The sequence below is a fragment of the Macaca mulatta genome, chromosome 3, assembly GCF_049350105.2.
Source record: "Macaca mulatta isolate MMU2019108-1 chromosome 3, T2T-MMU8v2.0, whole genome shotgun sequence".
Lineage (NCBI taxonomy): Eukaryota > Metazoa > Chordata > Mammalia > Primates > Cercopithecidae > Macaca > Macaca mulatta.
Window position 1 is genome coordinate 135,347,823 of NC_133408.1, and position 26,043 is coordinate 135,373,865.

At 32.5% G+C, this 26,043-nt stretch overlaps 1 protein-coding gene across 4 annotated transcripts in view; it reads left to right on the forward strand.

The window, feature by feature from the left end:
- SEMA3A (semaphorin 3A) overlaps positions 1 to 26,043 on the forward strand; it is a 559,757-nt gene that overhangs the window by 450,266 nt on the left and 83,448 nt on the right. For all 4 annotated transcript variants that reach the window (XM_077998087.1, XM_028846125.2, XM_077998086.1 and 1 more), the window contains one exon: positions 20,152 to 20,245. In XM_077998087.1, the coding sequence (XP_077854213.1) occupies positions 20,152 to 20,245 (94 nt within the window). The remainder of the gene's footprint in view (positions 1 to 20,151; positions 20,246 to 26,043) is intronic.

Sequence of the window (26,043 nt, forward strand, 5' to 3'; positions counted from 1 at the left end):
GGTGGGGGCACCTGTAGTTCCAGCTACACGGGAGGCTGAGGCAGCCGAATGGCGTGAACCTGGGAGGCGGAGCTTGCCGTGAGCTGAGATCCGGCCACTGCACTCCAGCCTGGGCGACAGAGCGAGACTCCGTCTCAAAAAAAAAAAAAAAAAAAAAAAAAAAAAAAAAAAAAAAAAAAAAAAAGAATAATACAACAAAAAAGACATAAAAATAAGAGCAAATGTACCATCTTTGTTGCATAATAAAGAGAATGTTCTTTACAAACCATTTTGAATATTACAAAATAGTAGAAAGACAAATTTGATGATTTGGATTAAGTCAAATTATGAAGAATCTTGAAAGAAAATCATGTATATGAAAAGAGAGAGCTGCTGAGAATTACTGAGTAGCTACTTAACATGATGAAAGCATGCATTATAAAGTTTATTGGAGTATGCGGTGAAGTAATTGGATAAAGAAGGATAGAGCACCAAAGAAGTCCATCAGGAAGCTGGGCAAAAAATCTAGTTAATGTAAGCACAGCCAATACTTGAAAGGTGAGTGTGGAAAAAAAAAAAAAAAAAAAAAAAATATATATATATATATATATATATGTATGAGCTCCTTTGTAAAGGATAAAAAGATATGATAAAGAACACATGAACCTGATAAGCCAAAAGCATGTTCTAAGCTTTTAATGTGGGTAATGAATAATAATGATTTATTGCTAAGATTTGGAGCATCATTAGGAGAACTAATCTGACAATAGGATCCTGGTGTTTGAGGTAAGAAGGTACACGCTTGACTTTCACTCTGTTGAGGTTAAGATTGGGAAGGGGCATCCAAGCAAGCCATGACTTAGGCTAGTATTGAGCTAAAAGGAAAAAGAAGGAGGAGAGGTATCAATAACTTTTAAGTTCTGAGTAATAATTCAATATTACTGATATTATTAGAGAGAGACAATGGAAGAAAGCCAAAGACTGAATCTTACTAAAGATACTTTAATTAAGCTGGGGGAGGAGTGATTAAGAAACCGAAGGAAGTATTAAATGAAATGGACAATAAAAATAGAGATGGGACAGAACAAATACAGAGTAGAGTCAAAAGGAAAACCGTAACTTAAAATAGGCACTCAGGGCCAGGCGCGGTGGCTCATGACTGTAATTTCAGCACTTTGGGAGGCCAAGGCGGGTGGATCACATGAGGTCAGGAGTTTGAGACCAGCCTTACCAACATGGTGAAACCCTGTCTCTACTAAAAATAAAAAAAATTAACCAGACATGGTGGCAGGTGCCTGTAGTCCCAGCTGTTCGGGAGTGTGAGGCAGGAGAATTGCTTCAACCCAAAAGGCGGAGGTTGAGGTGAACCGAGATTGCGCAACTGCACTCCAGTCTGGGCGACAGAGCAGGACTCTGTCAAAATAAATAAAAATAAACAAATAAATAAATAAATAAGCACTCAGAATTTTAATATTCAAAGAAGCAACAATAAAAGACTTGTGAAAACTCCAGGGGAGTTGGAACAAGAAAGTCATTGGTGCTTTCTTATACGACCTTTTAGTGGAAGAGTGGAATGAAATTCAGAATAAAGTGTTAATGTACAAGGGGTAATTGAGGGAAAACAGCAAGTATAAAATGACTTATGTTATGAAATTTGATGGTGAAAAGAGTCAAATTCAAGAGAGTTTGGTCAGGAGGCAAAACAAGTTGTGTGACCACTAAATTTATCTTTATAGGTATGAAATCTGTTTCACAATTAATTCTTTGAAAAAATCAGGACTTACCTTTGTTTCTCAGCTCTATCATTTGTTAACCCATAGCCAGCAGATTAACCAGACCCCTCGTTATCATTTTGAACCTAAGAAGAAAGAAGTTAAGACAACTTGTGGCAGAGTAAGATTAGAAATAATAGTTTCTTGTTCCCAGAATATTTCTTCAGTATACCAACCACATCTTTTGTGCTATGAATTTGTAAAAATCATATATTTCATATGGCAACAACTCGAACAGTTATGCCTATGTTGGCCATGCATATAATTATTATAAATTCAGGCATAGTTAATTATGAGTTGTGCCCTCTGGAGCATAAGTGACCTTTATTTTTGTGAGAATTGTGAGGATTATAAATATAATATGAAATATTAAAAATAATAATAATAGTTGAGTGTATATGTTATCATCACATAGGAATAAACAGCCTTAAGGAGATTAAGGTCATGATTACACAACTACAGAGCAGCAGATTCTGGACTCAAAGTCAGGTATGCTAAATCTAGAGACTGTTGTAGGAACCAGTGCAGGACCCAGCGCTGTGTTCTCAGCTTGTGCTGCTATAGTTTAATGCTTGTACCAGGGAGAGTGCTGACAAAGGTTGACAGCAGTAGTAGTGATTGTAGTAGTCACATCAGCAGCAGACTTTCTGCCTTTGACATACATTCTCTGGTTCTGTGACTTTATCACACAGAGCACTCATAGAGTATTTATAATAGCAACAGTAGTAGAAGAGCAGGAAAAATAGCATTATTCTGGCCCCTTCCCTGATTCCGTGTGGCTACATATCTTTAGAAGCTGAAACTCTTACAGTGTGTCCAATAATGGCAAAAAGAAAATTGTGGGAACCAAACAGTTTGGGTTGACAATATATTTAAGGTTCAGTTGTACATCTCTCTTCCAAAAAAGAGGATATGTCAGAGCTTCTGACTAAAAACAAAACTTTACTTTCTGACAACCCATGCAAATGCATCTTTTCCATTTTGCTTCATTTATTTTTAAAAGGAAAAGGAAGATGCAAAAGTTTAGAGGAGAATGCTGGCTTCATTTACCTTAAAAGGTTAAGAAAGATACCAAAAAAGTAGGATAAAATAAAGGGTGTTATAGAGGAAATTAATATTATGATATAAATAGTTCAACAAATTGATTCCATGTTTCTAATCATTTTTTCCCTGTTAAATGTTAACAGACATTTTTTATTTGCAAAAAAAATAAACATTTTAAAATTCACAGTTGTGCTATAGTTTATAGCTTTAGCGCATGATTCGGGATATTCTTCAGTTCAGTTCCTATCATTATTTCTCTTGTACTGGTCTTGCTACAGTTTTTTTACTTCCATATGTGTTCACTCATTGCTCTCATCCAGCCCACCAGTTTACTTTTTTTTTTTCTCCCAGAATAGTGTCTACGATTTTATGGTCAGTTTCAAATCCCTGTGTAATATGATATCCTCCTACATCTATGTTCTCATTTCCTATGACACCCCCACTCATCCTCCCTTTGCTCCTCCTAAACTTCAATGCAGTCCATTGATGTAGTTAGCCACAAAAAAAAAAAAAAAAAAAAAAAAAATCTCATTCCCAATGAAGCATCCACCCTCGCTAATACTGACACATGTTTATGTTTGACCCTTATTCTTAACATTCCTTGAGAAATCCACATTGGTAGGTCTTACATTACATAGACATCCTCTTTATTTGAAAGAGATCCCTTTCTAAATGTATCTATAAAGAAAAAAATAATAATTCACTTACCATTGTGATTAGATCCCTATCTTATTTTGTTTAAGGTCAGAGATTTTGACTTAAGCAACAGGATATTTTAGGCAAACAGATATTGTTGTGGCTCTGTAGTAATCAACTGTAAAGCTAAGTTTTCCATTTTTCCCTACACATACTGTCTTGGAATTAGCAATATTTCAGTGTCTTCAAATAAACAAGAGCTAGCTTTCCAATACATGCCAAATCAGGGAACATACATTTAAATGATGGGAAATTAAGGTCAAATTCCAGGAATGCTGATTTTTTAAAACCACAAAATAAGAAGCCCTATAAAAAAGTGTTTTGTGTTTCTTAAAATAACTTTTTTATGTCATATAGAACAGCCACAGTTATTTTGCTAACCATTTAATGTACTAAATTCATTTTCCCCCCAAATACTTTCAATTTCAAATTAGCCATTAGGCATTCTAAACACAATAGAATAGGAATTATTTTATGATTTATGTTATGGAACATTGGAGTGACCAGATTACATTGTAAATGATTTTAGCTATTTTTTTTACATTTATTCTCAATTTACAGTCTCTGTTGAACAAACTGACTGGTATCCTTTCTATTTTCAAAAGTTTCTGAATGAAAATTTGTAATACCGCATGAATAGAATTACAATTCACTAGTTAGACATATTTTTCCTACTGTGTCATTTTTATTACCCCTGCTAATTTCATAATTGTTTTCAAACAAAATATAAATATTATTTTTTCTTATAACTATTTGACCATTCAAAATAATTTCAAAGACTAAGTAAAAACAATAGCCAGGTAGTCATTGTCTGGCTTTTATAATCAGTTTTTTGAAAGCATTATTAGGAAAATAAGTAAATAAATACTTCTTAGTGACTTGAAAGGAATAGAGAACTGTAGAAAAGTTATACATGGTTCTTCCAGATTAAACTCAAAAATCAAAAGGCATTAAACATATATGACCAGCTGAAATTGCATTGAAACGATTGGTGCTTTTAGACCTACCCTTTGGCCACTGCTTGTATGATCAGTGATGCTCAGCCAAGCAGAAATTTGGACTTGAAACAGGTCAGCAAAAAGAAATATAATATAATTAGTAGTGACACTGGAGATTTAGCTGTTATTGTGAATGGAATAATGCCTTTTATATCATTAGCTATGAACTTATAATAAATATGACAGTAACCCACAGAGGTTACCATGGAAAGAGCCAAATTATTTAGTGGAAAAGATTTGAAAACTTTGAATCTTGATATTGAACAGTCACTTAATTTCTCTGAACTTTAGTGTTTTTGTATATTTGGATGAATTATATAAAATGTTAAGATAAAAAAGTCTTTATTACTTAAAAGTCATGGTTATTACTTACCTGAGTCAGTCATTATTTTGCCATTATTTGAATTGATATACAATTGTATAGCAAATTTTAAAAGAAATCAGGTGATGGTTACCAGAGGCTAGGAAGAATAGTCGGGAGGTAGAAATGAAGAGGGAATGGTTAATGGGAACAAAAATACAATTAAATAGAAGGAATAAGATTTAGTGATTGAGAGCACAATAGGAGGACTTTAGTTAACAATAATTTATTGTATATTTCAAAACACCTGATAGGGTAGAATTGGAATGTTCCTAACACAAAAAAATGATGAATGCCTAAGGTGATAGATATCCCAATTACCCTGATTTATCATTACACATTGTGTACTAGCGTCAAAACATCACATTTACCCCATAATATGTACAACTATTATGTATCCACAATAAGTAAAAAGAAAAAAAAAAAGAAAAAGAAATATGGTTTCAAATTAGTATTCAATATAATAATAGTATATAATAAAGTACAAATTTGTGTGTGTGTATATATATATGTACAAATAAAGCATCTCATATCAGATGCCCATCATTTAATGCCCTTTAATACAAATTTAAAGATAGGAAATCTTATCGTACATTGGTTTATTTACCAAAAAAATTTAATTCATCGGTTTTCAATCAAGCTTGGGCCTGGTTTACATTTTGACAGTCTAAGTTTTTAAAATGTTGTTATATATTACTGTGAAGATAAATGTCCAAATGTCTCAAATTATTACATAAAATTTAGGGAATGAAACTTCTATTTTTATTATAATTATTTTAATACAGGTATGAATATCACTGTCAATTGGCATCATACATTATTTAAGTGACCCTGTAAAAAGGAGACAAGATTTGAATGTCTGCATTTTTAGGTATAGATGATGGCTCTGAAATGATGACATCTGCAATATTTTAATTTTGCCAAAGCCAAAATCTAGCTTTTCTACTGACTTTTTTTGAGTTTGAATAATAGCAGTAATTTATAGAAATTATTTGAACTCGAAATCTAACAGCATCTTTGACTTTGCTTGTAGATATTCCATATTCAACATGCTCCTAGGTTTTTCTTAATCAATCCTTAAAAAGGACCTTGGGACTAAATTATTTCAAGATTAACAAAATATAACCTTTTCTTTTCAAAGTAAGGAATAGTGTCTTTATACATGATCATAAATAAAGATGACTTAAAATATATTTATTTTCCAAGTAGTTTTTGTTTTATTTAGTAATAAAGAATTTTTGGAGTTACGATTATAATATTAGAAGTTACTTTAATTTCTCAGGAGTTACTACTTCACAATGTACCCAGTGTCTTTTTTGTTATCTTTTGCACTCCTTTCTTATGATCTGTTAATAGCAAATTAGGTTCCTTCCATTTTCCACTTCCCACTTCCTGCTGCTCATTCTTGCCATGTAGCTCTGTAGCTAGAACATAGCTCAGATAGTTTACAATTGGAAATGAATGAAACACATATAATATGTTATCTTTCAACATCATATACCTCTTGCTTCTGTGTACTCAAGGACATGTCAATACAATAGATCACTAGGATGATACAATTTAGAAAAGAATGACATTAAAGCAAAACCATGAGTCAGACAGATAAGGTACTCAAAAGGTAAAATTCATTTTTAAGTCCTTTTCTTCTACCACTTTGGGGCAAACCACCCTTAGCCTTGTTTCCAGCAGTGTTATAAAAAATAAAAACAAAAATAAGGAGGAGAGCATAAATTAAAATTAAAACAGGGAAATTTTAGTTAATCCGATAATTAAATGTTTCTTTATTCTTAACTTCAAAAATAGACATTGTTGTTTTGTGTGTATCTAGATGTTTAAATATTTGTAAACAAAAGAGCATATGTAAGAGATTATAAATATAACATGTAACATTAAGTCATATGCATATTTATATGTTACTTAAAATATATGAGATAAAACATGTTTTATTTGTACGTTTATTTGTACATTTGTACAAATGTATATATGGATGTAATAAGTAGTCCAAAGTAATGTTTTAATATCTGCATATTTCCATTCAGTTTATTTATTTGCTTGCATAGTTTTTAGGGGCTATCCGACTATAATTGTTTGTATTACTCATCAACATTGGTAACACACGAGCTTGGGAAATTTTTACCAGTTTTTTTTTAATTCAATGGTGCCTAGACAGCTCGAAAACATAAATATGCCCCAATTTTTTTGCCCATCATGCCCCTATCAGTCTACTCTTCAGGTTGGATCATTCTTCTAAATATAGATCTATATCTAGATCTAGCTACAAAGATAATTAACATATACTATATATATATGCAATGATCTCATATATAGATATGAATCATGTGCATTCTTTCTTCAACTTATTTAAACCTTGCATTTTTTAATTTGAACAAATGTAACACAAATTATATAGGAATTTATATCATAACTTACAGTAATTAATTATTTTTACTATTTTTATATTTTTATTTGTGTTAATATTGTCCCCACATGTAAACTTTAAAAGTTCTTAATCACAGAGATTAAAGTATATTTTTAAATAATTGTAAGTTGCAATTAGTAAGTTGAGTAAGATATTAATCAAACTTTCAACTACTCAAAATAATTTATAATAAATATTTAATATGTTTTCTCCAAATGAAAATATAATTTGGAGTGATAAATGTCCAATAAATATGAATGCTAATTTTAAGCCCACAGTATAATTTTTAACATCAAACATTGTAGTTAAAAAAACAAATTAAATGCCTGATTCATTATAGATGATGTAATCATAATTGTTTATTTGATGCAAAGATGTCTTGCTCTCTAGACAAAAATTTTTACCAGTGAGATAAATTATTTATAAATAATTCAAGTATTAATTATAGTGGATTATAAATAATGACCTAAAAGCAATTCAACAGGTAATACAGAGTACCCTCTATGGTGATTAAGTTGATAGCAAAATAAGTCACTTAATATCTAGATAACTAAGAACCGCCCTGCCTGTATTTTGAAATCATTAAATATGTATCCCTACAGTTCAACCCTTAATGTAGACATAAATATTTGAAACAGTTTTCTTTTTCTAAATAAAACAGAGACATAGTGTTAAATAGCAGTATGTGTGTGTCTGTATACATATAAAACATATATATTACATAATTACATATATATAATAATAAAGCAATGAGTGAAAAGCTATGGAGATTTATGATACTATGACAATTAAACTAGAGTTTCAAATCACTTTGAAGTTCCCATTAACTTCCTTGTCCAACCATAATTAATTGCTAAACTATATAGTACCTCTACCATGAGATAGGACAGCGGGACCACAACCCTCTGAAAACTTTGCTATTTGAAGTAAAGCTAGAGAATGGCAAGTATTTAGAAGATAAATGCAGTGTAGTTTTGGAGATCAGATGAGTTACAATGCTTTAGAAGGCTTGCAAACTCAAATGTCTACAGTGCTCAGTCAGTTGATATAAAAATATAGAAACATCTTAATAGATTTTTTTAAAAATGCAAAATAATAAGGAGTAATTGAAATTTTAAATTCGCCCTTGAAAAGCCCTTAGGTTTCATGAAAAGGCCTTCAAATTCAAGATTTCACAACTCTGTCTCAAGTAAATAAAGCCTGTTTCTGGGCTAGATTCACTCCATACACTGTCAGTTAAAGAAATTGCATAACGGGATACAGGGACCCTACTTATTGTAATACATGTCTCGTATGGTCCTTGTAAAACATATTTTAAATAGAGAAAAAATTTACGAATAGAATAAATTCCTAAATCCCATATGTTAAAGACCTAATATTTTAATGCATTTTCTTCAAAGTGTTTCTCCACACATCTTAAATAGTTGTCACAGCATTCCATATTCCTTCTGCAATGAAACAGTAGAGTTATTAAACATCTGTTTTTAACACCTATCTCATATTCAATTACATAGATAGGCAATACTTTGCCATTTCCCCCAACTGGCGTTAAAATTTTTCAATATTTTAAATACTGAGTTCACCATGATGAACTTCTTGCTTTGATTTTTTTTTCTTTTTTCTTTTCATAAAGATATATTTACAGTAAAATAATCAAGTTAAATTGTACGGACATTTTTAACGATCCTCCAAATTCCCAAATTATTCTCTAAAATGTGCATTATCGCTAAGAATTGACAGAATTGTCTCTTTCCCAGAATAACTTTGTCAAAATAACAATTATTTTTGAAGTCTTCGCTAATTTGCTAAAAGAAAATCATATAGTTACATCATACCATTATGACAGCGCTTGAATGACAAGGCTTTGCTGAAACAAAGTTTGGTATAAATAAAATGTTAATACTTTTGGCCTCGTCACTTCCCAGATGGCATCTCTGAAAAAAATCTTGAAATGTAAAGAAACCATATGACTAGATTCCAATTCTTTTTACAGGACATATGCTCTTTTCTGTTGACATATTTACATTTAGGTTGATAAAATTTCCCAGTGATGTCTAATCGTGGATTTGACAAACATGTTTATAAAAAGAAGTGATAAAAAAGTAATAGCTTTACTTTCACAACTTAGTACTAAAAACATTGATGCTTTAAGAAATTATAATATCACAAATAAAAATAACTGTTTTGAGTGTAGAAGACTTAAAATGCACATATGAAGAGATCAAGTCAATTGTTCTATTACTTTACTTTTTGTAGACCATTGATTTGCTTTCTGACTCAGCTTACTTTACCAGGTCTCACTGGGGCAAAATGTTGTAGAGTAAATTGTTCGTGTTCTGGACTTTCTCATTCTAGCCAAGATAGAATTTTCCCTTTCATTGTTATATATCTTGGGAGTTAACAGGCATTCATAGCTGAATAATTATACCATGGCAGGCATATGATATCTGCATAAACTCAAATTAAGCTCCTATTAAAAACATAATCTACTTGAAGTTTGAACACACATGCTTTCTGTTTTCCTTGGATTCTACCATTAATTTTAATGATGACAAAAAGCAGATGAATTATGACCCCAATGTTTTTTGGAGGAACCCAGATAAATTCAGGTCCCTTAAATTTAAGAGGGCAAATCCTATTTAATCCAACTCTAAGGGTTCTGTGCATGTACATATTGTATTAGAATCGGAATGGGTAACATGATACTAACTTTTCACAAACTTGGAAACAAAGTGACTTTATATATTTTTGCAAATAAAGTAGAAAATATGTTAATTCATTCTATTTACCTTTACTATGTTAACAGTATAACTTGAAGACCATATTAAATACAACACTATCTGTCACGGTCAATTCAGTTCAGATGAATTCAAGGTCTAATACATGCTTGAACTAAACGAACTGCAAAGGCATATTAAGAGATAGTATATATGGTATAACAACTCTTTATGTCTGAAGTGTATCAGTAAAGTAGCATAGTTGAGTAAATCAAGTACGAAAAAAAAAATCAGGTTTTTATGATCTCTCCACTAACTACTGTTCTGGAAATAGGTTATGTGGTTTTGCTACAAACCAGCTTGTGAAATTAATCATTACTTTACTTTGTCTCTGTCTCTGCTACTTTATCTACAACAGTGGAACAATCACACCATGTATTTCAAGGGGCATTATAAGGTAAAAAAGTAAATATCTACAAAGCACTTAAAAGATTGTTCTTGGCTGATCGCTGCCTAACAGTTATTAGCAATAATTATCCTAGAAAATGAATTATTCACATGCTATCTATCATAACAAAGTTACACCATAAGTGTACCGTAAGTGTATCTGTGGTAATAAATTATAATTAACTAAATTTCTATAGGTTTTACATATGCTTCCTTATGTTAATACATATTTTTATTTCATTTAATCCTGGAATCGGTAGAGGATTTCCATTTCCTAGATAAGAATATTGACACTTCAAAGACATTTTTAAAACTTGTTTTAGAATATACAATCAATAATTTTACAATGAGGCAGAGAATCTAGATTTCATAGTCGATAAACCATAATATTTTTACTACATGCACCTTAAAGGTTAAGTAATGGGGAAATTCTTAGTCACAGAAAAGCCATATAATGCCTGGTGACCAATATCAAAGGTAAGATTTCTGCTACAATAGAGAAGTGCTTGAATGGACACAATAGAAGTTGAAGTCAATGGCCAGGCACAGTGGCTCCTTCCTGTAATCCCAGCACTTTGAGAGGCCAAGGTGGGCAGATCACTTGAGGTCAGGAGTTAGAGACCAGCCTGGACAACACGGTGAAACACCATCTCTACTGAAACTACAAAAATTAGCTGGGCAGTGACACATGCCTGTAATCACAGCTACTTGGGAGGCTGAGGCAGGAGAATCACTTGAACCCAAGAGGCAAAGTTTGCAGTGAGGCAAGATCGCGCCACTGCACTCCAGCCTGGGTGATAGAGCCAGACTCTGTCGCAAAAAAAAAAAAAAAAAAAAAAAAAACTGTGACTCATGCCTGTAATCCCAGCACCTTGGGAGGCTGAAGTGGGTGGATCACCTGAGGTCAGGAGTTGGAGACCAGCCTGGCCAACATGGTGAAACCCCGTCTCTAGTAAAAACACAAAAAATTGTCCTGGCATGGTGGCAGGTGCCTGTAATTCCAGCTACTTAGGAGGCTGAGGCAGAAGAATCACTTGAACCCGGGAGGTGGAGGTTGCAGTGAGCCAAGATCACCCCATTGCACTCCAGCCTGGGCAACAGCTACGTCTCAAAAAAAAAAAAAAAAAAAAAAAAAAAAAGTTGAGGTCAATGAGGGCAGAGACAAAGCATTCCTACTTAGATTCAGCCTGTAGATCAACTTTCTGGGAATATTGTCTAGCTCGATAATAAATATGATCTTTCCTTCTATTTTAGATTCTAGTAGAGATTCTCTAGGAACAGAGGTTTTAATCAGTAAATAAATTCTAGCCTAGATACAACTAAAGATCAATCATACAGATTATACATGAATATTAAACTGGATCATATTTATATAGATGGAATAATTTTACTGTTTAATAGGTAAAATGCATTTTTTGTCAAAACAATTATTAAGCAATTATGGTTGCTTTGTAGTTGTGGTTGCTGAGATTTTTTTCCTAAAGTGTGGAGTTTTTGAAAAAATAGTGGTTGTTATTTGAGTAAGCAAAATAACTATAATTAATGATTAAAACATTTTAGTTAGCAACTACATTTTAGATTTAAAACTACATATTATAATTATTATACATCTAAAGCTACTCAAAACTATTAATTAATATTAAAAAGTTAATATACTCAGACCCAAATTTCCTTATAGGTACACATCTTCCTTAAACTTTTATCTTTCACTGAAGTTCTTCTTTCAATTTATAATAGTAACTTATTTGCAGCAATTTATTGCTTTATTGAAGGGAAAGGTGAAATTCTAATGGAATATGGCTGTAAATCATAGCTAAATCTAAAGTAGGGTTAATACATTATAAACAAGGCAGAAAATTATACTTTCTTTTATTCGTGTGAGTTTATGTTTTAAATTCCTCAGCACTTGGTGACAGAGATCAGGGTTACATTTCTTTGCATCTTCCCACAATGTATATTGTTAAATAACTACTTCTGACAGACTAATTTTATGAAGCTTATAATTAGTAATTGCTTTCATATTCTTTTGAAGATCCAAGGACTCTTAATAGCTTGCAATTTTGAAATAACTACGGAAAGTAAGGAAATTTCATACAGGTCAGGAAACCAAGTTTAAGCAATTTCATTAGCAGAAGAATGAGGGCTGAGGTTCAATAATTGAATTTGTAAAAATAAGTGAATTCCATATAATAGTATGTAGACAGTGCAAAGGGAAAGGTATTTTAAAAATCTGGATAATCTCTGCATTTATTTACAAGGATGGAGACAAGGAATGAAAGCAGACGTAAATGTAGATGTTCAGAGTGATATGACCTTAAAATTACACCGTGTTAGAAATGGAAAGACCTTTGCATAATTAATTTAGAACTTCTTACCATGACTACATAAAGTCCATAACTTTCTAAGATTGCTGATAAACCATATGTATGGTTTGCTTCATTTTTTAAGCTTTTTAAAAATAGCTTTTTTTAAGCCATAGCTCTGTTGGAATATCAAAGAGGATTCTGATGCTACAGATGTTGAGAAACATGAGTTAAAGAAGCTAAGTGACTTGACCAAGTTGCAGCATACAACACTTAAAATTCCTATAAACGGCCGTAATGCATAAAAAGACCTAATTTTTCCCTTCCCAAGCTATGGCAAATCATTCTTTGCCCTCTACCAGGCTTGTGTGTCTCTAAATCATCCCTGTCAGATTCATCATCATATTGCACCTCTTTGATGCTATTGTTCTGCAACTAAAATTATCACTGTGTCACTGGCACCTTCTGAATACAGACTAAATTGCTTATTTTGGCATAGAAAACTCTCCAAAGTTTGGTCCCCACATTTATTTTTCAGCTTCATCTTTTTAATGTATGTATATATTCTTCATTGTCCAAACTCAACTTTATGTTATTCTTCAAGTATGAATTATATTTATTTTCTTTGGAAATTTTGCTGGTGCTATTTCCTCTGGATAGAATAATCTGTCTCCCTGCTTTCCTCTGCCCTCTCTCTGTGGATTCTATGGGCCTCCTACACTCATATCCAGTCCACACAGACACACACACCCACACCCACACACACACATCTTTCTACAAAATATATTTTCAATAATTCAATCAAATAAAGGTATTATTTATATACTAAAACAGAACATTCACTCCACTCATATTGAACTCTTATGGTTTCCAGTTTCTACTATTTTAGTGTGTTATGAATACTCGAAAATAAAATAGTTTTAGTGTATTATAAATATACTAAAATAAAATTGTTTCTACTATTTTAGCGTGTTATTTTGTGTAAATAATACTATGTTTGTGAATCCTGCATTTTTTATAGTGGTTAAAACCATGTTTTTGGAAAAAGATGTTATCAAGTTCTTATTCCCTCCATTATTAGCTTTGTGATTTGTTATTATATGCAAAATGTCTCAGTTTTCTCATCTGCAAAGCAGGTATTATAATAGTAGGGTTGTCATGAAGATTAAGTGAAATAATATATACATGAAGTTTTAAGGCAATGTTAACACTTAAATGAAAATAGCTAACAAATAATTTATAAACTCTATAATAGTGTACATAATGTATTATTGTTATATAATTTTTGTTCTACTCTGTGGTGTACTCCTTGAGATTCGCAACTACATCTTCCACCTCCATATTCCAAATACCTATATAAATCTTACATAGAAACAGCTCGATATGTATCTACTGAGTCATCAATATTTATATTAGTGCTTCAAAGACTTACATAAATTAATAAAACCTCAAAAACAAATACAATGGTGAAAATATCAGAAATCAATTATGTATTTCCATAAACAAAAAATTACATTTCACAAACCCAAGCAGTTTCTCTAGTTTGCTCCTCCACTTGCCTACATCCCAGAGCTGCCTGCAGTAATTTCTACTGAGCAAAAGAAGTCAGGAAAAAAACTACTGGAATGATGGGATGCACAGGAGAGACATTACATTAATCAGAAATAAGTTTATGTTCCACAAATAAATAATTTGATAATTTTACCTATCAGTGAGGATGACCCTTTTGAGAGGGGTAACATTTATTGATTAGCTTAATATAAAAATCAGGTGAAGAATTACAAGGCCCAGTGAAAATTAAAGAGGAGCAAGATTAGTATAAAGATAAAGGGACTTTAAACTATAGGTTTTATTTTTTAATCTTTTGTAACAAGAGTAGACTAATATTTGAAGTCTGTAAGCATCAATAATATATTAATAATAACACACGTACCACCAAGATGGTGAAGAGTATCGTATTTCCCAAAACTCACTTTAAAACTTGGTAATATTTGAATTTTGTAGGCTAACATCTCCCACACAATTGTGTTCACATCTGTGTCAGATCCTTAAATTATTAACTCCTGAAGGCGAAATTATTAGCTCCTGGGATGTGTCTTTGCTACTTTTTGTATGTAGTTTTTCCACAGTCTCTTCCATCCAGTTACTAATTTTTTCACTCATTCATTGATTCTTTTATGAGCTTTAACTCAGTGCAAAGCTCTATATTTACATTTGAAAGAAATGCAGTTAGATTTGTCCCTTACCTTTAAAAAAAATCTAATAAAAAAAAGGAATACATGCATCACCAAATATCAAGTTTGAAGTTTAAAGAAAATAACAGAAGAAAGATGTGAATAGATTGCTATGCAAGTTCCAGAGATAATACATTTTTCTCTCCTGGGGAAAATAACTGGACATTTAATGTACTGTGCATCATGGCCTAATCTTTACATAATAGGTAAAATTTGTACCTGCTTATATTAGGGAAAAGTGACTCCAAGTTCATGAAGAATGACATACAGGATAAATAGAGTGAGTATTTGTTCATCTGTACTACCATTAAATATGACTTGGCATAACTCCTGGCCTAAAAAAACAACCCAAAAACTAAACTGATGTTTTCAGTGTGATCCCTCCTTGTAGATCTCATGGACTTTTTCTACTATGATTGTGATCTGATGTCAAAATTTCTCTTCCTGGAGGTCCTCTGACTGTGGACTCTCTATTGTGTGCTGTTAAGGGCATAGGATTCAGGATTTGGACACGTGTTGTTCAATGGAAATGTTCTGTATTTGCCTTTATCCATTATAGAAGCCACTAGCTGCATGTGACTATTGACATCTTGAAATGTGACTCATGAAGCTGGAGAATGGAATTTTTCTTTTTGATTAAAGTTAAATAACCACAAGCAACGTGTGACTGTAATATTGCACAGTGTATATCTAAAGTTGCCTTTTAAGGAAAAGCAAATTATGGATAAATTTGATCTGCAGAAGGATCTCTTTTGGTCAAAGTGCAATATGTCACAATATTTCCTCTGAGATCTTATTACACTCTTTATTTGCTGAAGCCAGTAGTTTCACCCTATATAGCTATTGCCTGTATACTATTGTTAATTCAAGTATGTGGAAAGGAAGACTAACCAATTATATCAGCAGGAATCTCTGAAGACTTCCAGGAAGTGACTTTTGAATTTAATCTCAAAGGAAAAGAAGGTCACCCTCAGGTTGGGGGCTGAGGATGAGTAAGAGCAGAATGAAGGGATCTCAGGCAGAGATGAGAAAAGGATGGCATGACCAGGGGAATATTCAATAATTTAGTATAACTGGCATAGAAAGTGTCTTTTATGAGAAACAGAAAGGCAGGAAATACAATTTGAAAAAAAAATGATAATATGCATTCTTTCAATACTGTCCAACTATTAGTTTTCACATAATTTTATGCAATTTCCCACCTAAAATATTTATCCTATCACATATATAAAGGTTTCCTTTCTTTTCCTTTCCTTTCTTTTTCTTTTACAAACATCGTTTATGTTTTAATCATTAAATAAAACAACTAAAATTACAACTTTGTTACCTAAATTTATGACTTGGACAAGATTGAGATTTAGGAAATTTATTGCCATGAAGTCACCAATGGTTTATGATTTATAAGACTTTGGATTAGACATTAGCACAGTTATTATTTCCTCTAATGCCTTACCTCACCACAGTCTAATAACATTCAGGAAATCCAAAAGACAAAGGGGAGAGAGTGGTCTTGAAAGCTAAAAACAGTCGTTGAAAACTGATGCAATCATGTAATAAAATATAGCACAAAACCTTATATGATATGCTCATAGCATCTGCTAAAGCAATTAGAATCCGTGTAGCTAAAGTTTTATTCATGTATTTCTACAGTGAAAACTCTTTCAGCCCAAGTAAGACATATAAGCTATACAGTTTAATTGTAAACATTGGTCTTAGGATTTTCAGTCTTATTACTTGCATATGTGATCTATTTTACAGTCTTCCAAAACAGAAATCCACTGGGTAGCAATCAGATTTTGAAAGTCCTTCCAAGTAAAGCTAGATAGTGGTCTCTGTGATATTTTTCATATGATAACAAACGGTGTTAATATGTAATTATATTAGCACTGTTCTTTCATGATAATTCAATACCTTCACACATCTAAATTAAGGTCTTGCTCATTAGATAACAGAAACAGCAATATAGTGTCTCTTTATATCAATGACATTAAATTTGTCAGATATATTAAAGAGGACACTGTTTTAATTGATGATTTTCACACGCATTCTATGTGATAATGTTTTAAATTTTAGAGATTCTCAAGAAAATATTTTAATGAATTGGCAGTTATATTCCTTTTGAAAGAATGTCACATATTAGAAAAATAATGTACTTTTTCTAATTTAAATTATTTTTTCATGAAATGTTTTCAATTAGCTTCTCATCTACCTATAAGAAAGAAGAATTTTCAATGCATTGTGAAAGGTCGAAATATTTACGTATATTTCAAACACGCCTTATAATTAAGACTGATAAAAATATAGACTGGCATTTCCACTGTGACATAAGATATTTCAATCATAGTAGAACAGAATAAGTTTACTGTAACGACTATAACCAATGGTTAAGGGAAATTAATAAATCTGTTTCAAGGGCATACTAAATATTTTGTAGACATTATTACAAGAACTCTTCACTTCAACTATGGGATTTTCGTATCTGCTTATTACAGGAGTCTGAGTTTCAGAAGGGTGTAGGAACTTGCCTGAGGCACAGAGCTAATAAAAGGCATAGCCAGAGATAACACCCAGTTCTGCCCGATTTCAACATCCTTAAAGTCCATTATTACATGTAATGGGCATGAATTTTACACTACAAACATGTGTAAGAAATGTCATTTTATCTCCCTATCCAAAAATCAAATTATATTTATTTCAGATCCTCATCTCACTAGACTGGAAAGGAAATTCAATTTATTTTGATTCTCTATGGAATCACGTAAGAATATAGAAGATTTACAGGGTAGATTCCCAGAAATTTGGGTAGGAGTTATATTAAAAGGAAACATATTATGTATCAGTAAAAGAGGTGACTAACTTAGTATTTATTTATGGGGTTGAACAAAAAGGAGGAAAGGAAAGGGATGCCAGCTTTGATTACCTGACACCATGACGAAGGATAGTTTTTCATCTTCTCTTGAACCATAACTGACACGCTTAACCTCTCTTCCTATGAGGTCTAATCCTTTACCTTGTAAATCAAATACTGCATGAAATTGGAAGTACTTCTCATCTACCTTGGCATTGTCTGATTAACTTGGACATATGATCCCAGACATAAAGTATCTTATGCTTTGAGGAGATAGCACCTCTGTCTGTATCAGTAGTGTAAAATATCTTCTCGAGTACAAGAAAAGATAATATTTATAGCAATAATTTCTACCACACTACCACTTCGTTGTGCTGCTTCTTTTAATCTGTAATATATAGTCACATATACACATTTTAATATTTTGTATGAACTGTGACAATAGGGTATATGTCTTTTATTATGTTTCCTTTTTACTATTTCCTAATTTTTAATCAAAACACACATATATCTGGGTATTTCTTTAATGATTCTTCTAAGTTTTTGAATAGAATATGTTGTTTCATATAATTTTAATATTTAAATGCCTACGATAAATTTGTATTTGTGAAAATGTTTGGAATTTAGTGATTTATATAAATGTCTTAATGTAATATTTCTTTCATATTATGTTAGGAAAGTTGAAAATAATGGCAACAACCTGTGTTAATTTTCATATTATTTTGTTGTACTGGTAATATTAACATTATTAATAGAATAGAAATGAAAAGCATTTTAAAAATTTTGCTGCTTTTAAAATGGTTCAAATAAATTATATAACCCTCCCAATTAACTTGTGATGTTAAATATCCTTATCTGCGCTGACATTTTAGGACTAGAGGCTCAGAGATATGAAACGGTGACCAGAAAACCAGAGCTAAGTCTGGTGCCTGGCTCATTGCGTTTTCCACTGTAACTTAGCACAATTCTGTGAAAGCCCATAAATTATTTCACAGTAGAGATTTTAGAACTAAGCTAAAGAAATATCATTAGTACGGGACAGCTAATTGCCAAATACAGAATAAATGCAAAGAAAGAAGAATAGAATTAGTAATTCTCATTCACGGTAATAAAAACAGAACACTTGGAATTTCTTCCTTTTTTAACTTTCATCCTTAATTCAAATTAGTTTTAAGAGTAATAATTTGAAACCCTGCCATTAGTTCCATCAGAAATATTAAATGTTAAATAAAACGATCCTTATTGATCATAAAATGGACATCATTTACTCTCCCAAGATGGTAGAAAATACTTTTATGTGAATAGTAGAGAAATTGCCAAAAAATAAAAAGCTATTTTATTTCAGTCTGTGGATAACTTAATGTGCTACTGGAAAAAGCATACATATTCTTATCTAATTAATTCCCAGGGCACTTGGTTCTTAAAAGAATGCTCAGAAATGTCCCCAGATTTACTCCACTGTCACAAATAGATTGCAGTAGGTAGACACATTCTGACAACAGGGTCTCAAGCATGAATTAGTTATCTCCTTATCAAGATTTTTGATGTCACGCTTTCCTGCACATATTCTACCTTGAGACATGTGTATATTTTTTATATGTAGCCAAAAGTTTATTCCTGTTTCTGAGTACTTAGGGACCCAACAGAGCAGGCTTTCCCGTGGTAATAATGCGCTTGTTATTCCAATGACAGCACCTCCAGGCACGCTGCTCTCCTAACCTGGGATATTTCCCTCTTAGAGAAGTGAATGAGGCATTTCAGGCACTTCACCTGCTGCTGATGTAACTTAAAAATACACAAGAAGCATGTAGCCACCAAAGATGTACAAAGGACATAGTGGGGAAAATAAATTTGATGGCTATTTAGCATGTATTCCGGAAAGTACATACAGACAAGATTGTGTAATTTATTCTAGACAACTAGCGTAGTGAATTGCTATTTTTCTCTTCTACAAAGGAAGGAAATGAGTCATTTTATTTAAGTTTAACATTCTTTCCTCAAAAGCCATTATGATAGATCTTAACATACCTGTGTGATAAAATAATCACTCTCCTCTTATCATGACACATCCTGTTCTTTATCGTTCATTTACACATTATTACTTGTAACGTGCTAATTGCTACTAAATATCATTAAGCTAAGTAGATATTTGGCTTGCATTACCTACTTTCAATACACTTGATTTTTTTTGCCATCTTAGAAATTTGAACAAATAAAAATAACTCTTGTGTTGGACATGAATACTTGACATCTCTTTGATTAACTGATATGTTGAAAACACTCCCTTTTATATATAAAGGAAACCCTTTTCTCTTTTTTTTTAAAATCTACAGGACAATATTTTTAAGCTGGAGAACTCACATTTTGAAAACGGCCGTGGGAAGAGTCCATATGACCCTAAGCTGCTGACAGCATCTCTTTTAATAGGTGCGTAGTCAACAATCAAACAGTGAGTTTTCTACAGATAACAGTTTCCGTGTTCTTTTTTACCTACCAAGATTTTCCATTATTGAAATGATAATTGTTTTACAAGGCAATTAGTTGTGATATATTGAAATGTTTGAAAATGAAGAAGAAACACTAAATGGTATTTTCATTATTGCACCAACTATTCTGATTCTTTTAATTGAAATGGAATAGGATCTTCAAATGGCTCAATTACTGTTCATCCCCACTTGGTACAGTTGGCAAAGACCCATTGTGTTACCTTATGCTGGCTCATCCTAATATCATATTACACATACTGGCTAAGGGAAGATACATTCTGTATTCATCTTTATTAAAATTAGCTCTTCTTTTTGGAAAATCTAACAAAATATTTGATGTGACTTCCTCTATCCTTTTCTGTAACCACCTTCTTTTCTAGTTTTCTCCTCTTTTCATTTAGCATTGCTTATAAGTGGGGAATGCTTATAGTTCAAAATAATAGACGTAGATACAAATAAGATAAAACTTTAGTCTGTACTGAAAAACAAAGAATTTTTTCCAGACTCTTTTAACTACCTCTGTACTGGAGTTAACTAAATACACAAACAAAAAGTGGCAAATCATGAAGTAATTTTTAAAATTTTTGTTTTCTCTTTCTTTTATCATTTTTTTCTTTCTTTTTTATTTTGGAAATTTTGAGCATACCAACAACCTAAAACATAAAAAAATTCTGGGTCATGATTCTGTTCTTGAATGTATTTTTCTACATAATTGTGTAGAAATTATGTACCTTTTTGTTTCCCTTTTCTGTAAAATATGCAAAAGAATTATTTAATAGCAAAACAAAATAATAATGAAACTTTTCAAATCTAAAATTTCTAATTAAATTTTAAATAATAAATCTTGATTAAAAAATTAAATTTAAGTAATCTGATGTGTCATAAGTTTATAAAGTTTTCCATGTTTCTCTTCTTTTTTTTTCTACTCAGAAAAATAAACTCTAGTCATATTGACTGCCATATTAACCATGAAGATATATATATTTTTTCTGTATTCTCTAGTGTTTTCTTTTATCACCATGTTTCACTGATCCTTATTCTATTAAGAAGAAATCCATTGTGGCATGAATTATCTCCTCTGTTGCTTTTCAAATGGGGACACTTTTAGTCCATTTCATGCATTTATGCAGCATTTTAACAAAAGTTTAAGACCTGAAGGAATGCAGCATACCTAGCACACTTAACAATTTTCCTATTTACGGATGGCCTAGTGATTATTTGTGGATGACTTCCTCAAAAATACATGCTGAAATTTGAACGTTCTTTTAAACAAAGGGTAGGAGTCATATTTTGTATGAACTTACAGCCTATACTTATTTAAATTGCACACTGAAAAAAGGATAGATATTCCTTAAAAAGCAGTGTGCTGAAGTGTGCCCAAAGCAGCTTTAATTTGTGCTGTGTTTCTCAGTAGGGACTTGCTTGATTATTTATTTTAATATTCCGCTGAGAAAGAATGATGACAAGTAGGTATTACATAGTTCATATGGTATGCAACCACCCAAAGTCCACAAAGAAAATGAAACTCCACAGTTCTAGTTTTATATTTGAATATCTTTGAAAAAGCCATATAGGTTTATGAAAAGGCAAAGAGAATGAGTGAAGTTCAGAAGGTCAAGAAGAGGATATGGCCAGAAAGAACAATAGGTGTTTCAGAAAAAGAACTTTCAGATGGAAGTGCAGACCTAACCTATCTAATATGGTAAAATGGTTTAGTAACTTTCAGAGGCATGTAGTGCTTATTGACAAGACCAAATAAATTAACTTCTGAATTCATTGATAGCAAGATACAGAAAAAGAAACAGGCCATATTATACCTGGTAAAATCCTTCATACCTGAAACACCATTTTAATTCAACAGCTGTAACTCTCTGTGTTGAAGTTATTTGCTTTCTTTATAACTGTGCTATAAATTTTTCCTCTTATGGTACATTTAATTCCCCTTGTTGGGTTTTCCTTGGCATTTTCTCTCATACTTCTCTAAAAAGAATGCTCACTAGTTTAATGGAGATTTTTAACATAAATATTTTCTACGGCACTTCCCAAACTCTTTTACATACAAGGGTAACAGCTGTCTCAGAAATAAACAGGTTGTACTTTGTATATCAGAAAATGGCCGTTGGGAAAACCTATCTTCCCAAAAGTTTTTGGATATCTTCCTCATTTTATAAATAAGATAGGCATTTCAAGGTGGTTCCAGGCTGCTTCCTTCCCCAATACTGGGAAATAAAATTTCAGCCTGGGCTCAAACCATCTGTAAACTGGTTAGATGGATCTTGGCAGCAAATATTTTTTATACCATCAATCCCACTAGGAAAGAAGTAGTTTCAAACAGTAGTAAACTTTAAAATGAGACGACAGCTTAAAATTTTTAGTTTCCAAAACTAGCAAGGTTTAGTATGACTTCTCTCCAAAAAGGCATGGGTTTTTAAGCTGAGGACTGTTGAGAATTTGGATTATCTCCTGAGTAATGCAAAGTTACCGAATTAAGTCCCCAAATCCAAGAACATGTCCTAAGTTTTTCAAACCAACATGGTAAAGTTAATTTTGCAATCTCCTTTAAAAGTGATAATTTTGTCAAGATGAAGTTGCTGTAGTCTTTATTTTTGTTGTTCTGTTGCCCAGGCTGGAGTGCAGTGGCATGACCTCAGCTAACTGCAACCTCTGCCTCCCAGATTCAAGCAATTCTCTTGCCTCAGCCTCCTGAGTAGCTGAGACTACAGGCATGTGCTACCAGGCCTGGCTAATTTTTATATTTTTAGGAAAGACAAGGTTTCGCCATGTTGATCAGGCTGGTCTCGAACTCCTGACCTCAGGTGATCCACCCACCTTGGCCTCCCAAAGTGTTGAGATTACAGGTGTGAGCCACAGTGCATGACCTTATATTTTTTACCCTTTCTTATTTCATCCACCTGCAAATGTTTTTTTATGAATTTGTTTTTAAAAAAATATTTTATTACAGATAGCAATTACTCACCTGCTAATAATAAATGCCAGGTGTGAACATAGCACAAGGATAAATCTCAGTATTTTCCAACACTAATTAAGTACTGTCTCACATTTTCATGATGTGAAAGAATAGTCAACTTGAGAGCAATTTTATTTTTTCATTAAAATCTTTTCCAGGCAATGCAGCACTAGTAATTTAGAAATATTCCATCCCTAAGAGGTATTACTGAGTCCTATTTCAAAGTCCTGAGACTTTTAGCTAAGGTTATATCCTGAAGTCAAAATGCTGTCTTGTCTCAGGAAAGAGCATAATTTGACATTACAAAATGCACTCACTTGATATTAGAGCAAATAAGGAACTCTCTAAGTTAATTGCATACAATTGAGAAAATTATTTTAAGCTCTCTGAGCTCAGTTTCCTTGTACATGAAATGGCATGGCAGTTTTGCTTTCACTAGTTTGTTGTGAGAAATAAAACAACATAACAGCATACTACCATTTTTGGTGCTTGTGTAATTCCGGAATATAAGCAAAGATAAAATAAGCAAACTTGTAGCAGTGGTTGCCTGTAGAAAGGCTGGGAGGGAGATTTGGTACCTTATAAATTTTACATTTTCAATTTTATACCATGTAGACATATAAACTGTTGAAAAATTTTAATTTTAAAAGAACAACATGAGTAATGAAGCCAACATATTATATTTATTGATATAGAGAAGGTGCTCAATAAATGTAATAGTGAAAAATTTTTCTTACATCCATGGATTTCATCCATGCTGTGTGTGTGTGTGTGTGTGTGCATGTGTGTGTGTGAGATAGAGGGGGTATTTTCTTTCTTTCTTTTTTTCCCTTCTGTTTCTAATTTCTTTGCTGCTCTGTGAGTGGAATTTACTTAAGGTGTTAACAACATAATGGCTTGGTGTTTAAGTTTGTTTGATATTTTGCTCACATCCATGTCACACTTTTCACCTGTGTTAGTAATGCTGCAATTTCATCAGGAAATGTGGTTTTGTTTCCACCTTCTGTTTCTCCTCACCACACCCTGCTTAGGAATTGTAATCCAATACATTCACTGATCTAAGCCACATTTTTACTTCATTTTGAGTTTTGAACAGAAAGTCTAGAGTATATATGAACTTTTGTTTTTAATACATACTTCTCAGGCAACTAAGCCATAATAGAAATGCAGTTCACAAAACTGTTTTTGTTCATCTCAGTACAGTATGCTCTCCTGTGAGACAGTTAAGAAAGCTTCCAGTTAAGAAAGAATGGTCATATACTCAAATAGCAGCTTTTGTATTTGACAGTTTCTGGATGATAGTTTACATCTGTCAGCACTAATTTGTCTTAGTTCAATATATTTTTTTTGAAATGTTAAACTGCCCTTGTGGTACTTTTTTCTAGAGGCTTAAAGATCTTGTAGGGTATAGTATTCACAACCACCTTTTAATGTAGATAATAATTTCTAGATATATGATTCTACCATCAATTTAATAAAATTGGACAAATGTTTATTTCTTTCACAATTGGCTTAGTATATGTGAACAGCCCTAAAGTAGGTACCTCAATCATAACGCCATTTGAATTATTGCAGAATAACAATTAATACACTACTTCAGATTCTCAATAAGACATATATTAGGATCAGAAAATTGTCAAATTAACACTATTCTTAAGAATCAACATATAATTTGATAACTTCATAAGTGACCTAGAAACCACAAAAGAAGTTTGCTGAGTAAACATTTAAAAAAAAATATGTCCATTCTCCAAAATAAGTCAACTGAGGTATTGTAAATTTCTTATAGTCATCAGATACCTTTAGTTTATTTCAGAAAGCCACAGAATGTAAATGTTCAAGTTTATTAAATGGCATATACTCTGGTTTGATATTACATTTCTTCTTAATGAGAAATAAGAGAAGATAGAATATACTACTGCCTATGTTTTTGGGCAAAACAACAAAGATGTCATACCTTATCTAGAGCAATCATCATTGTTAAGACTCCCCATAGAATTCTCACCAGGAAATGTGATCTAAGCCCTGGTGCAACTAAACAGTCACTGACATTAAGCATGGACAAGATGGGAATGTGCCCTTCATGGCCACTTAATCATCTGGTACCCTCCAGTTCAATAAAATCATCTAACTCTTGCCAAAAATCATATTCATGTGGGAGGTAATTTCCTGTAGCTGGAGGAACTGGTGCCTAAACTGCATACTTATTTTCGTTTATAAGTCGCTTGTTTAATTCTCTTTTAGTCTTTTTTTTTTTTTTTTTTTTTTTGAGACGGAGTCTCGCTCTGCCGCCCAGGCTAGAGTGCAGTGGCCGGATCTCAGCTCACTGCAAGCTCCGCCTCCCGGGTTCACGCCATTCTCCTGCCTCAGCCTCCGGAGTAGCTGGGACTACAGGCGCCCGCCACCGCGCCCGGCTAGTTTTTTTTTTTTTGTATTTTTTAGTAGAGACGGGGTTTCACCGTGTTAGCCAGGATGGTCTCGATCTCCTGACCTCGTGATCCGCCCGTCTCGGCCTCCCAAAGTGCTGGGATTACAGGCTTGAGCCACCGCGCCCGGCCAATTCTCTTTTAGTCTTAAACGGAGTAGCTCGTTTACTGCATACCTCTTCTGCTTTCTCTGAAGGACCTTCTCAACTTTTGTGAAAACAGAAAGAAAATATTATTTCTGCCTTTACATTGCTTTGCATTGATTTTTGTCTTTCTAATATGAGGGTGGATAAAAAAATGTTATAAAACAACCAAATGCAAGAGAGAGATAAACACCTTTTCTAT